Genomic DNA, 17,664 nt, shown 5'->3' with positions numbered 1-17,664 from the left:
ACTGTAGTTCTGCTTGCTTGGTGAGGAACCAAATGCATAAAACTCAGTGGACACCAGCCAGCTGGCAGCATGAAAGGGGGAACTGCTGTGCACAACTGATTAATGCTAGCTGTTTGAGGACAAAGATTCTTCCTCACCCTGCCAACTGTGGAGCCTGTCCGCTTGGCACAGAGGACCCTGTCCATCTCAGCACCTGTGCAGGATGCACACTCGGAAAAGGAAGGGGGAGACTGTAAATCAGGGCTTTGGCATGCTTAAACAGATCGACCTAGCAGCACAGATGCTGGATTGGAGGACTTGCTAAATGCTTGTAAAATTGTAAAAGTCATGCAAAAAAAAATGATACATACAAAGGGAAAGGTCACCTTCTGAATCTTTCTGTAGTCATCAATGGTAAGTGTTGGCACAGCTATCTGGGAATATGCTGTTTGACGGTATGACGTTGTACAGGGTGATGTTGTTTAACAGGACAGAATCTCTTCATATTGACATTCTATTCTAAATCAGCTTCTCAAGGTCTTGGCTAGACACAGCTCTATTTTCTTATCACCCTGGGGAGGGCAATTCCTAGTGCTGCTTAGAGAAGTTCTAGATATCTACACCACCTGGGGGGAAAATGGCATCAGTTATGCAAGAACCAGACAACAACACTTGTGTGACTCATGTCCATCAACATTAGCCTTCAATCTTTTTGCAGTGATGAATGACATCTGTACATTATTGATTTAGCAGGTTGAAAATTATCATAGTATCTGTGCCCTTACCAGCCGCTACACAGCATGTAACTTCAGAAACAAGCAAACAAAATAAACCAATCTCAGCTGTAGATTTCTACATAGATGTAAGTGTTCTCACAGAGGAATAAAATAAAGAATTCTAAATTTCTAAGGAAGTACATTTCCCTATTTCCCTAAATATGCATGTTTTGTCACACAAATCAAATTAAGTGAAAAATATTATTATTATTATTATTATTATTATTATCAGTGTACACAGAATTAGCCTAGAAATGTCATGCAGTAATACTCATGATCGTCACACATGAGCACTTGTGTGCTGCCTTAAATCTGGGAATTTTGCAGCATATTAATGCATATTAATGCATTTCCTTAAACTTTTATAAAATTTTTCTTCTCAAACTTTCTGATTTGAACATATAACAGCTTCAGAGACTTACTCTGTTTGAATATGTCACAAAGGGAGGACAGTGACTAGTGTGCTAAGTCTGGTGGGGGTCTCCTTACCATTTCAATTTCAGATTGTTTTTTTAACTCTCAGACTAGACGTACACATTCTTGGTTCCTTCTGGGGTAGATATGGTTAAACACTACTTTCTTTCCCTTCTGGTGGCCAAAGCCACCTTCTTCCATTAACCATTTAGGAGGGTTGGGGATGACTGGTGGTGGTGGGGGGAGGCAAAGGAAAACATTCCAGTGGCCCCTTGTAGCTAAAAAGGATATGCTATAATTAGTTCCAGGAGGGCGAGTGGTAGCTGAATGAAGAAAGCTGGCTTGTTTATCCAGGAAAAGAATGGCAAGGCTCTTGACAAGTCCACCCTGTATATGTGGAGGCAGCCATGTGGCAATGGTGGATGCCTGGGCCATGCCAATTCATCTGTGACAAAATAAAGCTGCCAAACAGATCATAACCCAGGCTTTCAAAGCAACACAGCCACCCATACATGAGGACAGGTCTGTGAACATACATTCCTTCAGTCCATTCATTAAAAAAAAAAAAAAAAACGAGAGGGGAAAGAAAACAAGTTAGTGCTCTGTCCCTGACTGCACTAGTTGAGTTAATGGGCAATTTCTGGTGTGCGTCACAGCCCTTGGATAAATGAGACCCATCTACAAAAGCGGGCCTTGGAGAGGACACTCTCATGCTCTGATAGCAAGCTGCCTCCTTGACTCATTCTCATTCATAAACTCACTTCATTGTAGAAGACGCCCACTAAACAGCTCACTCAGTTACTGGGGTTTAAAGGACACACCAGCTGGCCATGCACTATATTAGAGGAAAGCAACTCAGTGATGTAATAATAATAATAATAATAATAATAATAATAATAATAATAATACATTTATTTATTTTCCCAACTAATTAACCCTTTAATGCATATCATGCACATGGTCAATTTAAGGAAATAATAAGATGTGATTATTGCAAATCGTTATGCTGATTTTATTTTTCATTCTTCAGTCTATATGAAGTTGTCAATGTCGCAGAATTCAAAAAAAAATCACGAATTAAGTAAACACAAAATTGTTTTTGTGTGTGTGGTTTTTTTATCTCAAAAATCAGCTCAATTGGTCCAAATGTTAACGCTTTGTTTATAATCACACAGGAATTATTTTAGGTATTCTATCTATCTTTCTTTCTTTCTTTTTTTTTTTCTTTTTTTTTGGTATTTGTACACACAAAGATTTATGTTTTCATATAAATTATATTTAGAAAATGGCAACATTTCATAGGGTATTTAATTTTATATAATTAAAAAAAGAAGACTAAGTCTATACCCAAATGGGTAAATTTTTTAAATTGTGGTGGGGTTTTGTTTTGTTTTGTTTTAATTTATTTGTGTATTCTATATTCTATTTAATTTTCTCTCTTGGTTTGTATTTTTGTGAATTACAAAATTTTCTCCTCTCAATCTTTGTTTCCTAATGTTGCAGTTTATGTGCAAACTACCCTACAATCAATGAAGTCATCCCTTCTAATTTAATTTAATGTAGAAACCCTGTTCCTTGCTTTTAAGAGATATTAGAAAATGCATGTGCTTTCTAGCTTAAAATTCTGATACATGCTCATTTTCCTGTATGTGCAAGAAATTATATTTCTAACACATTTCATGCTTTGTTTTCTAAGAGAAATTGACATTATTGTTTGTGTGTGTGTGTGTGTGTGTGTGTGTGCATGCAAGCGTGTGTGTATGCATGTGTGAAGCCAGTAGATTGCGTTGGTGTGTGTACCTGTGGTATACATGCAGCTACCATGAAAGAGCAGCCGATCGTGCCTCTGGGCATTGGTCCAGAAAAGCAGTGCAATAAACGTGACCCTCTTTATCAGGCCAGTCCAAAGTTTCCAGCAGTGGGTGGCAGCAGCAACAGCTAAACCCTCAAAAAATGCTCTCACACTGAAATCTCCATTATTATCCTACTCTGTTGGAAGATTGCTGCTTGCATTCTTGGATGATTTAGTAAGCCGGGCCATGTTTTCCTCCAGTACAAACGCAATTATTTCTTAGCCTTTTACAGATGAATCATTCTAACTTACAGGTCCAAGTTTCTATAATAGTTATGAATGCATGCAGGGATTATAGACTACTCAAGTGACCGCATAGCTGCTGCAGGAATAGAAATGATACTTATTTAATTGATTAACTGTCATTCAATATATCACATGAAATTACCTTTTAAACTCCTCTTCAACAAAATACTTCAACGCTTTAAATCTACAGCAATTGTAGTGCACTGTCCATTTCCACAAACAATCATTTACAGACAATTTCTGATTTCTAAAGGCAGTTATTATGGCAGTGTGTATAACACATATCTATGTGAAATGCTATAGAATTTTATAGAACTGTATTTGTTAATTAATCTCTAAATGTGCATTACAGGCCTCAGTTTGGATAGCAATACAGATTGGGTCTAGATTTATTTACTGGGATTAGATATAGGCTACTTGTAAAAAGATGCCCTGGTCCCAGCATCTGATACCAGGTGATACTATGTAAAGTAAGGCTTGTATACATTGCTGCACTAATGAACAGATGAAAGGAAATGACAGTGATCTGTATGTGCTTCATGATTAATGAAGCTAATCAAAGCATAGCAGCCTGCAAACTGTCTTCTGTGGCAATATCAAGAGAACAAGACAGCACCTTGAAAAATACAAGCAACCTGATAAAATATCTTAAACATTTAACTCAACAACCTTGGCTAAGGAAAGAAAAATGGGTAAATAATTTGACTAGGTTAATGTACTTAATGTTATAAAGAACTAGTAGCTTAAGTGCATGAACACAAACAATGCACACTCTATGTATAGTATTTAAACATGGGGAAGTGTAAACAAAGCTAAATAAAATGTTCTGTGTTGACTTTGATTGATACTAAAGGCCAAATTACGGTGCATAAAATACTATTTATTTATTTATTTATTTATTTATTTAATTAATTAATATCCTACGTATTATTTAGTCATTTGCTAGGATGCCATGATTGTGCAACCTATAGCTGGAAGATATAGTGTCTGTGTTCAATTTTCATTCCCAATCTCCAACCAGAAAAGGCCAAAGAAAATGCTCCTCGTCAACTTGGAGTGTTTTTTCAACCAAAGACTTCCTATCCATCTTACAGAGTAATGTTAAATGAACATAGCTGCACACAGGATCAGAAGAAAACACAGTACCTTTTACCTTTTAATTTCAGTAATTAGTAAATGTGAGAATTTGCTCAGAGTGCCTATGAGGGGGCATGGATGAGAGTGGGGATGTTTGTCACCAGGGGATTATGGTGGCCACAAAAGTAGGCATATTATATTAAATGTTAAAAATTGAGGTTATTATCTCTATCAAAACAACAAAAGAAATAATAATCGGAAATGTACTTCCACCGGCTCATAACTGATAATTGAACGCTGGATCTGCCAAAAGTGTGTTGTTGCTCTTTCTTCTCGCCAGTAGCTCATACAGACATGCAGCTGAGCATTGCTATCAGCGAGTCTCCAAAACATTTACTCCTACATGTACTCAGCCTTTAAAAACATGCAGCCCTACACAAACTCTTAACATGTAGATAACTGGCTGCTTTTTACTCTACGGCTGCAAAAAAAAAAATAAAAAATTTAAAGTAAATAGAAACACCTTTGGTGAAACATTTTCTGTTTGCTTCACTTTATTGTTAGAAGGAAACAGTTGAATTTCTATGTTTTGTTTTGTTGTTACATAATGTTTTAATCTTTTGACGGGGATCAATGACTAAGGACGTTTTTTTTTTTTTTTTGTGAGCGAAGTGAGTTTTCAGTTTTTGCGTTTAAGTAAATTTGGGTAGAAAATTTGCTGGCGTGTAAATATAAAAATAAAAATCTCAACAGAAATCTCTCCGACAACATTGGCTATGACACAATACATAGTAATGAATTTAAATTTCAAAGGTTAGCAAGCTTGTCCATCTCAAAAAGCAGTTTCTAATCACTTGCACTGGCTTATTAATAAATCACTTGAACAAGAATTCATGCAATGCCTAACAGATCTGATACTGAACCCATGCTATTGTTGCCATCATAGAAAAACACAAAACTATCAACCAAGCATGGAGAGAGAGAGAGAGAGAGAGAGAGAGAGAGAGAGAAAGAAAGAGAGAGAGAGAGAGAGAGAGAGAGAGAAAGAAAGAGAGAGAGAGAGAGAGAGAGAGAGATACAAAAGTTTGCTCGTGTCCATTCAGAGGTCCCCCCCCTCTCTCTCTGCAGGCTATCAATCTATCAAGGTGTCACTTACAAGCTGATAAACATGTTTTTTAAGCTGTCTACAGAATTGCTGATGTGTAGCTGTGGTCAGTGTGAAGTCTAACTGACATCTAAATATTTTCTTTAACGGATAATACAAACATTTGTACAATCTCATTAAGCGCTTGCTGACGAGCAAGCAAGCAGTGGCAAGGCTGAGTGGAAGGCCTGTGGCAGTTTCCCAGGCACAGCCTTAAGCATAGACATGGATTAAATTGTAGAGATTGATAGCAATTCCACATTAAAGACAATCCTTTTAGTTCATAATTAGGTCTAATCAAATTAATTCAACGAATAATGTACAGTCAAATCTAATGGAAGCGATCAGGTTGCCTTTTTAATGTCCGTAAAACAAATTAGCAGAACAAATACATGTATAAACATCTATTTTAAATAGTCTAAAAAATAATGTAATCATTTTGCTGCTGGGGAGCTCATTAACTATAAGCTAAATTCCACAGACACGCTCAGTCATCTATATTTTATACACATAATCCAGCTGTTCAAATATTAGGCTGGTTATTTAAATGTGTACAATAATATTTCAGCTATTTATTGGAGCTTTTCCTTCCTGAACGCTCCACTCATATAACACATTTTTTATTTAAACTATCATTGAGATTCAAGTATTTAACAATATTTCTTGGCGTACCTGGTTTGAGTTTGGATTAAGCCCATTCAATTCTGGTGAGCAGTCAAACAGGCTAATGACTATAATTAAGGTAATAACTTTGATAATGGCAAGTTGTGATTTCCACCACTGAAATAACATGCAGTTCTGTTTATGCATCTTGGACCACACTTGAAGAACCATAAGATTAATATTTTTTAATCCATATGGAACTGCCCCCCCCCCCCCCGTCCCGGCTAGTTTCACAGACCATTTCTGGGGTTAAATGTTTCTAATCATTAGTAGACATGACAGGTTTCATCATTATGTTTATACGTTAATCATCTTTTTTTATTAACTGAGCTCATATGTACTGAGCTGAGATCAGTTTTCTTCATACGAAAGAAATGTCTGTGTGCCTATAATATAAGTAAAACAAAAGAGAGTGTGGAACATACCCATTTCCTTGGTCTTCCTCTGGGTCTCTTCTCCCCTGTGGTCTCAGCTTTCTGTAAATATCAAGAACTATATGTTAATACTCATTCAGTTCTGCATAACATGTCAGAAAACCTGTTACATTTAAAAGGGACTTTATATATATATATATTGTTGAATAAGGAGCTTTTTGTATTTTAGCAAAGGAGCACCAGAGAGTCTGTGTAAGGTAAATCTAGGCGTCTGACAAGGAGCTGTCTGTGTATCTTGCACAGAGGTTGTTCCCAACCTGAACAGCATAATATTTCACTGGAGGAATTTTATGCTATACAAATGTAAATGAGAGGGCCATTATCAGCAGACTCACTGCTGAGATAAGGACCATAACAGTCTGTTATGGGTTTTAGATCACATTAGGGACCTTTTGGTAACAGCCAGGCAATGATTTGGAATACTTCCAATTTCTCAGATATCCTTTATCCATTTAAAAGTTCAGGCAAGCACCATTTTAATCTGCTTATTTGCCTTAACTCATTTTGTACCACTTGTATCAAGGAAACGATTATTAAATTACTAGATTTTTATACACACGTTGTTGCTTTGACTGTTTATCTGACCATGTGAAAAGCAACCTTTAATACATTTCTAATGCTTTTGATTTACAAACCCATTATAGATACTAACTTACCTGCTGAATTAAAAGTCATTAAAGCTGGACTATAATTGTGGGCTATCTTGACTTTGTGATGAACATTTAAGAAAATAAAGAAACTAAAGCACCTTTACATTTATCGTGCAAGCCTCAAGAAGGTCCCACCATCACGACAGCCAAGGACAGTTAACAAGACAAGATGCAGCTCAATAATTGATAGAATATAAAGTGCTCTGCCTGGCTGCAGGCTTTTGTTAAGCTGCACTCTGAAGGAAACACTATCCAAATGATGAAAAATCTATGAATTCTAGGAAGGGGGAAGGACAGGTGTCAAAAATACTATGTTGGCTGTTTCCCAAAAGGCATCAGAAGGTTATGGTCATCTTCACTGGCTGAAAGAGTTTTCAGTGTGATCATTGTCATTCATAAATAATTTTCTTGCTGCTGCACTGCACCTCAGTCAGGTGAAACACATATTCAAATATTAAAATCGCTCACGTATATCTTCTACAATAGGAATCGTGACTTACACAACAATTACACACACCAGTTCTGTTTGGTTTGTTCTGCTTGCCCAGAGTGAGTAGTGAGTAATGACATCACTGCCCCACATTACTGCTTAGCCAACATTTGCTTGTATTAAATAAGTATACTTTAATAAACATATGCAGAAAAAAAAATTATGTCACTGGAATAAATCCTTAGAAGGACACAGCCTCTTAGTGCTCAACCCAAGTCTGACCACAACCACCACTCAACTGTCCGCTTAGCCAGCTCATGTAACTTTCATGTGTCAGACAGGGCATATCAAATTCTTAAATGAGAGGATGGGTTACTCCATTTTGTGATTTGATTAAACAGTTCTACTAATCACTAGACTGATGCACTTCAACTATGTACTTCAGTTCTACCTCACACTAATACAAACAAATCAGCCCATAGGTCATCCACAGTTCTTTGAACTCCCTATTTTTTTTTTTCTTCTCGCTATCACTATTTGTCTGTGTGTCTCTATCTGCCGGTGTCTCTTTAACCAATCTGTGTATCCGTACCCAGTTCTCAGTTCAGGTTGCTACATATTTAATTGGGATATTTAATGGTCTGTAAACTAACACCCTTATCAATTAATCATGGTTTTGCATGTCTTGTCCGGCTATGCAGCCTAGACTTGTGTCCACTATGTACGCTTTGCAGTCACTGTTGAGCCTTTACTTGGCCTTCCCTGACATGACATGTGTATGTTAGGCAAGGCCATTGCAGATTAAGGGGGTAGGTAGAGACTGGGTGAGCTAGACTTGCCCTGTCAGACCTTACTTTGTAAAGGGACGGTTTAAAATTAGCCCCCTGAGTCCAGTGTATCAAGTTTAACAATGACTGCTCTATGGAAAATATTCCATCTCTTCATTAGGACCAATGCATTGAGCAGATGATCAGAGTGTGTGGTTCAGAGCTGACTTTTGAATAAGGATAATACGGTGTTAACAGCCAGCGTGGGTATCTTTCCAGATTTAGCCTGGTCATACGATACAGGTTCAGGAGTTCCTAATTCAGGAGTTCATCATTTTTGAGCAGCACTTAAACTGTAATGATTATTGAAAGCTGCAAAGGGCAACATTATAAACTGCCTCTTTAGCATTAACAGCAGTGTTCTTTTAGAACAACATGCAAAATTTCATACCTAACTATGGAATAATTTTAATGTCTAAACTTTTTTTTTTCTCCCTATGCTCCATCCATCCAGTCTATAACTGTTCAGAATGAGTTTTCAAGAAACACGTCTCCTGTCTATATGCAGACTATTCAAGTTACAGTCCTTTACCTAGATCAGGCCCTTGACCATGTTAAATAGACCCTCAAGCGAAGTCTCCACTCTGTTTAGTTTAACTAGTGGCGCTACAGTCTGGGTTTCAGAGCGAGGAGTGGCAATTTAAACCAGTGATGAACACTTTGTTTCAATCATTAAAGCAGTAGAACCTGGTGAAGATGATTAATTCTGGGTGGGAGAGCAAACTTTGTGAAAAGTGTTTTGAGTCAGGCGCCTTGGCGATTTCCACTCCTTTCATCTTAGCAGATTTATCTGCTCACTGTTTATCATAACAATGCCAAATGAGATGAAACAGAATTAGGCCGACAGAAAAGAGCTTGGGTTTTTTTTTTTTTTCAAAGTGGGCCTGAGACTGTTTACAGTGGTACCTTAATGCGGAAGAGCGCAAGTCGGGCTGTCAGTGAGTCATTACCACAGCCTGATCCCCCTACCACCAGCAGATAAATGAAGACATCCAAACTCCCCCACGGCTCAGGGATGAGAATCACACACTAATACATCTAAACCAAGGCTGCAACTGATGTTGAAGGAACTTCTCATATACAACAGGCTAGACCAGACCACACACAAAAAAGAGGGACATGTTAATGATTTCATCAGCAGTTGCCATGTTTTTGGAAAACTTTCTATGCTTGAATATGATTCTACAATTGCATGTGAGCATACTATATTGATTTCTGTAGTTAGAAAGGCAGGAAGGCGCTACAGAAAACTGGGTGTGTCTTTCTCTGAATACATGAATATGCATGTGTGTGTGTGTGTGTGTGTGTGTGTGTGGTGGGGGGTGGGGGTGGGGGCATTGAAATAAAACGTGCAGCGGTGTGTACACTGTGTACTGGCCTGGTGTACAACACTGAGGCGTTACGATTGCAGCAATAATTAGAACAGTTCCACACTACATAAATACAGACGCACACAAATCTTTAAACTGACTCATGTGTACTAAAGACAAAGACTTTCTTTACTTACTGATACCCCCTGGATGTGGGGTGTATGAGAGCATGCAAATAAAACAACTATAAAAGAAATTCCGTCTGTATGTCTGTCTGTCTTAGCATCCTACCTTCTGTGCTGCTTTGGAAGGACCCTTGTTCTTGCTTCCCTTGGGACGTCCTCTTGGACGTTTGGGGACAGGCTCACCAGTGGGTTCCTGCAGAGGAGAAGAGGTAAACACAGTAGATGAGGACAGGAAACAAAGCTGTTGCTCAATCTACCCCCCAAAACCAATTTAACTTGACACTGCTCGCACTTGAAGATGACAAGATCCCTTCCAACGATGCTGTTATTTACTTGTGTTCAGCAGGTATGCATCCTAAACCCAATAGAAGGACAAAGGTTTTATGTGTTTAGTGTGTGACTTCATAAGTGTAATTTAAAATTTATTTAATTAGTAATAATTGGGAAAATACAATTACATAGAACACTATATATATATATATATATATATATATATATATATATATATATATATAATACCAAAAACATTTTACTTGCACGTATGTTGGGTTTTTTTTCCTAGAATGTACTATGCTGTAATTTCTGTTTACAAATTTATTCATGTATTAACCAACAAATTATTTACAGAAAAATATATGTTGTTCTGAAATTATGTACACTGTTGGGGGGGGAAATTGTTCTTTAATGATTTGTTGGATAATCAAGGGTGCGAAACTTTTATGAGAATGGAAAACTTTTCGGGTTACAAAAGTGAAAAATCCTTAAAGGTTAAAAATGTTCAGAGTGTATCAACTATTTTGGAGTCAAATATGTATCATCGGAAATACTGAGGTATGACTCAAGTGACCCAGCAGAAATCTAGAAAAGTCGTTGGTTTATAAAGTTTGGAAAATGTTGAGCATATCAGCTGGAGTCATGGGTTTTACGCGCCCCAGTTCTACAATGGAACCGCAAAAGCCAAGTCCAAAGCCGCTTGCTGTCGTACTAAATAGTGTTTCAAAATAGTACGCACCATAGGAAGGCTATTTAACTTACTGTTTAATACGGTAGTGTGCGGTTTTGGACGTGACTCCTCGTGTCTCCCACATGTGCGGGCGACATCTAATTACAAGCGGAAGACTGACTCACAGAGTAGCTTATGACAGTGAATCACGGCTTTACGGTGCGTAAACACGCGCATAAATTCATCCTCGTGCTACGTGTTCATGACTAAACTATCTACCGTGTCGTTACACTGGAGAACGTGAGCAGCAGGCACAAAGACACTTTAAAGGAGGAATGCAACAGGTATATGCAAACGAGTTTGTCTATGTTGTCTATGCTGCAGAACGGCGGAGGTCGCGCCTCGGTCATGGGCGGCGTAAAAACAGTCGTTAAAGACGCAACTTCCAACCGTAAAGTTTGTACACACTGAATAACTTCGTCCGCCGGCAACCCTGAACTAATGTGTGATTTCAGCGAACCACTAGAGAACACAAACTCCCGAAAACCACCGGCAGGCAGTATGTACCATTTACTAAAAACTATTCTGAAGTTTGTCTGCAGTTTAAAACGCAAAAAGCAATATATTTGCATAGCTGAACATTTTTCCATAGTCCATGAGTTGATCATTGTTAGACTCTAAGAAACAGTTTGGGATCATTGGTTCGATTTGCCATTTTTAAGTATGTTTTTTTTTGTTTGTTTTTTTTTTGTTTTTTTTTGCAGGACCCTACTATATAAGATGGAATTTGCGTGAACATCTTCCCCGCACAAAAAAAGGAGTTGCATTAAAAAAAAAAGAAAAAAAAAAAAAAAGTTGCGCCCCAACGAGGTATAATCATGAACTCACTCGATGACATTATTTACCATTGTTGTGCATTCATATTTCATTACTTCAAACAGTCAAGATACCACAACCCGAGACGTCAAGAGACAGTTGCATGCTCGTGATATACAGGCTACGTCCGAAACTGCAAAATATTCTTTCACTGCATTGGTGTGTCGGATGTGTTCTAGGCTATTATTTATTATGCGGTTTAGGACTTAGTTACAGAAGTGTAAAAAAAAAAAAAAAAAAAAAAAAGAAGAAGAAGAAGAAGAAGACAAGCCCACGGCACTGACTTGCTGCGGCTTCCTGGGTCTGCCCGGTCCTCTCTTCGGAGGCTCGGCGGCCGGAGCGGGCTGCTCGCGGGATCCCGAGGCTTCGGCGGCTTCCTCACCGCGCGCGCTCATTGCAATGACTCACAGCCAAACGGGGAAGTTCCTGTAGATCTGTGCTCCTGCAGCGCGCGCGCTCCGTGTCGCGCACCGGACGTCCTGCTGCAGAATTACGAGACGATGGGTGATGGGGGATCCACTGTAGTCTGAGCAAGGTCTGAGAATAACGGTAATGAATAAACCAAGGCAGGTAAGGCGTTAGGGATGCAAAATAGAATCTAAAAAGTGGGCCTCGTGATCCTGGAGGTGTCGCGATTTGCACGTGCTGCCCGCTTGAGTATTTGGCACACGCAAGGAAAAAAAAACCGTCTCCTCTTTAGAACGGAGTGGGGGTGGCTATAGTCATAAAATAAGAGAGCGATCAATAAGAATGTTGGTCTTGTCCATGCGGACGAGCTCGAGACATTTGCAGCGGGAAAGCGGCGCGCTGTCAGATGTGCGCGTTGTGCTCGCTGGGCTCAGTGGAGTTCCCAAAAAACTTCGAGGAAAAACTTTTCTACACGGGTCAGCTTAGGAAAAAACATTCGCCTTTTAAATGCATCTCTGTTGCCCACACGGAAACAAGTCCACTAAGTGGACGGGGCTGTGGTATATATATTATTTAAAAAAGACGAAAATCACTTTTCCCGTGGGTGGATAATATGGGGAGGGAGGGGGCACAAGAGGCGCAAAAAGAGAGGGAGGGGGGGGGCAGAATTGGACGGCTGCCACAGAAAACATGAGAAATTCTGCGAGGAGAGACCACATCGAGACAAACTCATGTGTCCAGCACCATTCATGTTACTGGACGCGGTCCAACGGGTTTAAAGAGACGAAGAGAAAATGCATGTTTTAATATTGGTCATTACTGAAGGCATTTAATAATAGCTGCTTAGCTCCATGCAGTTAATGATACAATAGCGTAACTTGATCAGGCGTCCTTTCGGTGTGCTTTTTACTGGTATTTATTTAATATGCAACAAATCAATTACCTGTAAATGTTTATGTAGATAAATTGCTGATTAAAAATGAAATATTATTGGCATAAAATTTCTAAAACGATACTACTACTACTACTACTACTACTAATAATAATAATAATAATAATAATAAGCAGAAGTGCTCGAGTGTGCAGCTGCATGTGTGCGTGGAGTGAAACTTGCACACGGACCTCCAGCAGTCGGTGGGCTTTGAAGCGGCCCGCCCATCGGCGCGCGGCGAGATCAATTACACAAGAACAACAGGGCCTGAGAATGAAGTGCCTTACGTGGAGGCCCTTTCCCACGATCTGACCGAGCCTGCCTGACAACAGGGGGGACGGCAAAGTCCTCCCCTAACCCTCTCCACACCAACTCGGGCTTGTAGACTTGAGCTGAGACAGCAAAAGGGAGGAGAAATAATTTAATAACCAAAACACCTCAAATCAAGGGAAACAAAATCAGTGTACCTAAAGTGTGTTATTGTTACTTTCCGGTCCAAAGTGTCTTTCCACATCTGAAGACCTGTTTTATTAGGGGGAGTGGAAACGGTGTGGTTGACTTCGCATAAGAAGTCCGGAGTTTCCTGTGAAAGAGAGTGGGTTCATTTGTCGCTGGTATTCAGTTCATTCATAAAAAACAGCCCCGGGCCCCCCGTCCCCCGGAGAAGGCGGACCAGAAAGGAATTTCGCCGCGCTCTTCCTAAGGCCACGCCCCCGCAGACAGACCGGCGTCGCGAGCGCAGGCGCGTGAAACGAGGCCAATCAATAGGCACTGCCGCAAACCACTGCTGAAAGTCCTGGCGAGATCGATTACGGGCCACTCGAAACTTTCGTGAAGGCGGAAGTGCTTGAGTCAAATACACACATTGTGCAAAAAGGTATTTTTCTCTCTAGGTTAAAAAAAATGGCACTTTGGTTCCATTAATCATCATGGATAAGAGAGTAGAGACTGCAGGGAATAGTTTGTGTACAGTGGGGGTTGATTATTGCACTTGTTTCATTTATGTATTTCCCCCCTTCATCAACCCAATTAAAAATGTTAAAATGCACTATGAAGGTGTAAAAAAATAATACTAGAAGGAACCTCTGCACCCCTTTGGACTGAAGATACTTTTCACTCCCTTTTTCCTTTTGCAGTGGAGAACAAATTGTGAAGGGAGATTGGTCACTATAAAAAGAGACCAGTAACAGACCCTCACTACCCAATGTCAATTTGAACCATTTCATTGTGTTTACACACAGCCACATGAGGGACGTGGGGCTACAGCCGCACCAGAGACAAATGGTTAAAAGCCTTTCAGCTGCCAGAAGTAGAGCTAGTAAGAAGAACGAACAGAAATGAATGAACATCCCTGCACATGAGTGAAGTTATTTATTGAAATAACCTGTCATTGAATTGCAATATTGTATTCTCATCCAAGAACTTGTTCTACAAGTATTTAAACATTTTATTTAGGGTTTCGGTTTTTGAAGATACTGAGCATTGGCTTTTCAAAGCTCCTTGTCTTTGCATAGGAAATTAGCAAATTAAATATAGAAGTGGAAGGGGGAAGAAAATGCATCCAGATGGTTGGCCACCCCATTGCCTTGGGTGGGGGAAGTGGCATTGGAGCACCACTGACCACACAGTGGTACTGTCTGTGTAGTAACAAGCACAGGAATGGGTTATCTAGGGCCAATTGCAATGCTGAGGAAGGGGAGGGAAGCGTGGTGTTAGTGGTTCCCCCAGACCACAGAAACAAATTATTATCCTGGGCTGCTTTTCCTGTTGACTCCCTTCTATGGTCACATGGACATCTGGTTGTCTCCCAGGCCACCTTTAAGGGACATGGGACAATGTGTTTGAATTCAGACTCACTCCCAAAGGCTGGAAATGAGCAGCCTGATGAGCTGTAGGGATTGCTGCGCTGTGTAGTCTGCAGGTTCTCATGTGCCTAGTGGAGCTAAGAAGGGCAAGGTGAAGGGAACTGGTCGAAGTGCAAATTAACCTCTGTGAACTAATCCTGTATTTTAGGAAGTGTTTCCCAGAGGAAGCTGGTGTAGTGTGCTGTGCTCAGGCCAGGAAAAAGGTGTTCTTTGAGAACACACGCGCGCACACACACACACACACACACACACACACACACACACACACACACACACACACATACACACACACACACACAGTCAGTGGACTCTTCTCATTTTCTAGACTTGACTTAGGTATCGTAAATGTTATCGTAAATTTTGTAGCTCAAATAAATGAGCAGTCTTTTGTCTGAATTCATACAAATGAAACCATAAAGAAAGATATAACCATTAAACCAGTCCTTTAATATTTTCCATACATATCAAGTTGTGTAAATTCCTATAAATCTGCAAGCTCATTACTTTGTTGAAAATTGCTATGACTATCTAAAAGACAGATGAATTTTCAAGTATAAAATAAATCTCCATACCTCTCCATACCTCTGAATCCAGAATCCAGACTTTTCCCCACTCACTACTTGGGAGTCCAGAAGCATTCATTTAAAAGATCAGACTTACAGGCTCAAGTTACACGGGTGAAATCATAAACTCCTTACATTTTCAGATCCTGAGAATCTCATCTAAGCTAATGTACACTTCACAGACACCTGTGTTTGTACACAAACACAACATATAATGGCTTACAACAGGCTGTTTGTGGGGTCTCCTGGGCAGGTGAGGGGGGCCAGGCCACAGGTAAACCTAGGGTGTTATCAGTTTTGTTACACTATCTCACATTCACTGTGTTTGTGCTGTTGATATGCTCATGCCGACGGGGCGGGAAAGCCCACGGCCTCGGGTTCATTCCATGAAGTTATGTGATTGATTGGTGTGTTTTGGAGTGGAGAAGCAGAAGGCAGGGTTGAACACTGCAAATGGCAAATGCCTAATATGTAAAATGTATAAACTCTTCAGGGAAATTCTAACAATTACATAACTATTTTAAAGACGGATTTCAGAATCAATAACTTAAAAGTTGTTTTTAATTGCGCGTCAGTTTTGCTGAAAACCCATGAGCTTCAGTGATTTGTTCACTGAGCTCCACATTAAAGCACAAATCTTTTACCACTTTTCTTCTGTTTTGTCAGGTGAGATCCAATTGCCTTTAAGCTTTTCAAGCTGTTACAAATAAAAAATAATCTACTTATTTATTCAGGATGCATTACTGTTCAATCTGAATAATGTAATTGTAATCAGCCCTATTATAGAAAATAGATATAATGTTTATATGTATATATGATTTTGTTCCCCAAATCAAGACATGCGCTAGAAACACAAACACTTACTCATGTTCAGTGAATTTTCCAAATAACTTTGCACACATATGCTGCATGCATATGCTTTCATTGAGCTCCATATCATTTTAATTTAGCTTTATAAAGCAGGCGTTGTGTGACATGCCAGAAGTTAACCAGGTTAATTGAATGGTGGCACTTGACCCCAGGAGAAGGTCAGATGTAAGGCTGAGCATTTAAAAGATAGGGTTATATGTGGGACATTCTTCAGTGGGGGAGTCATAAGGAGAAGCGTATGTCACATTGGCATGAGAGAGGATAAAACATCTGAGACATTTTCTCTGAGTATGTGGCCTGTGTATCATGTTTAAACCATCTGATCCACTGCAGATTTGTGATTATAAATTATAGCAGATAATGATATGTTCTTTGAAAGCTAATGATTTGTAATTTTCAGGTATGCTAGATGACAGAATATAGACTTTAGTCAAAAGCTGGTTATGTACTCAACCCAGGCACTTCTACAAAAAAATTCCACATTTTGTAGTTTTTAAATAAATATATCTACAGGACTTGTTCTTAAAAATCTATTCATCCAAAAATGTGCATTTTATTTGGATTTTTTTTAACAGCTCAGAGGTATATCATTACGCTGAGTCTGGCTCTCCTGCTCTGTTTCAGTTCAGTAACTGCTAGTACTGACATATCTCACTCTGTTTATTTCCTGAGATGGCGGGATTCAGGAAATCACTGGCAGAAAACCCTAGTGACCGTTGACTTTGTGTTTCCAGAGACCTAAAGGTAAGAATTTTGTCTCCACACCCTATTGGAGTCAAAGTATTTGTAATATAAAGGATTTACCTCCACAGTCAAGGTCGAGAACTACTGCTGCGTAGCTCGGCGAAGACAAAAATCAGCTTTCTCAAATCAAAATATTAACACAACAGGAAGAAGGGTTGAAGATTTCCTTATTTATGGATAGAGTTTCAACAATTTGGATGAACATGATCTGTTGTGTTCTTTAAAAATCATTAGTTTTTGCATTAAAATCTAAAGCATTTTGCTTAAACTATCAGTCACAGCTGTTCATACTATAAACATGTTCGCTCTTGATCAATCCACTTTACCAGAATCCTTAGCATATATGCAGAAGTTTGCAGTATTTATTTTTTTTAATAAAAAGATCCAAAGAAACAGGCTTTTAATGATGTATGATTATCAATTATATGTTATGATACTCTGCTTTGGAGTGCCTGCATAGTAGCTTAGCCAAGTAAT

General features: G+C 39.2%; 1 protein-coding gene and 1 long non-coding RNA gene across 2 annotated transcripts in view; one reads left to right on the top strand and one right to left on the bottom strand.

Annotated features, from left to right (window-relative positions):
- The window catches only part of hmga2 (high mobility group AT-hook 2), a 28,968-nt gene extending 16,738 nt beyond the window's left edge, over window positions 1–12,230 (bottom strand). Inside the window, exons 1-3 of the mRNA XM_058416942.1 lie at window positions 12,091–12,230; window positions 10,094–10,180; window positions 6,577–6,627 (exon numbers count right to left, since the gene is read on the bottom strand). Coding sequence (XP_058272925.1) covers window positions 6,577–6,627; window positions 10,094–10,180; window positions 12,091–12,201 — 249 coding nt within the window. The 5' untranslated portion in view covers window positions 12,202–12,230. The remainder of the gene's footprint in view (window positions 1–6,576; window positions 6,628–10,093; window positions 10,181–12,090) is intronic.
- LOC131369989 (uncharacterized) overlaps window positions 10,622–17,664 on the top strand; it is a 45,665-nt gene continuing 38,622 nt past the window's right edge. Inside the window, exons 1-2 of the long non-coding RNA XR_009207362.1 lie at window positions 10,622–11,489; window positions 11,695–17,187. This is a non-coding gene — a long non-coding RNA (uncharacterized LOC131369989). The remainder of the gene's footprint in view (window positions 11,490–11,694; window positions 17,188–17,664) is intronic.

Source organism: Hemibagrus wyckioides, linkage group LG19 (genome assembly GCF_019097595.1).
Source record: "Hemibagrus wyckioides isolate EC202008001 linkage group LG19, SWU_Hwy_1.0, whole genome shotgun sequence".
Taxonomy (NCBI): Eukaryota; Metazoa; Chordata; class Actinopteri; order Siluriformes; family Bagridae; genus Hemibagrus; species Hemibagrus wyckioides.
The sequence above is the reverse complement of the archived record's forward strand: the minus strand, read 5'-3'. Positions and strand labels throughout refer to the sequence as shown.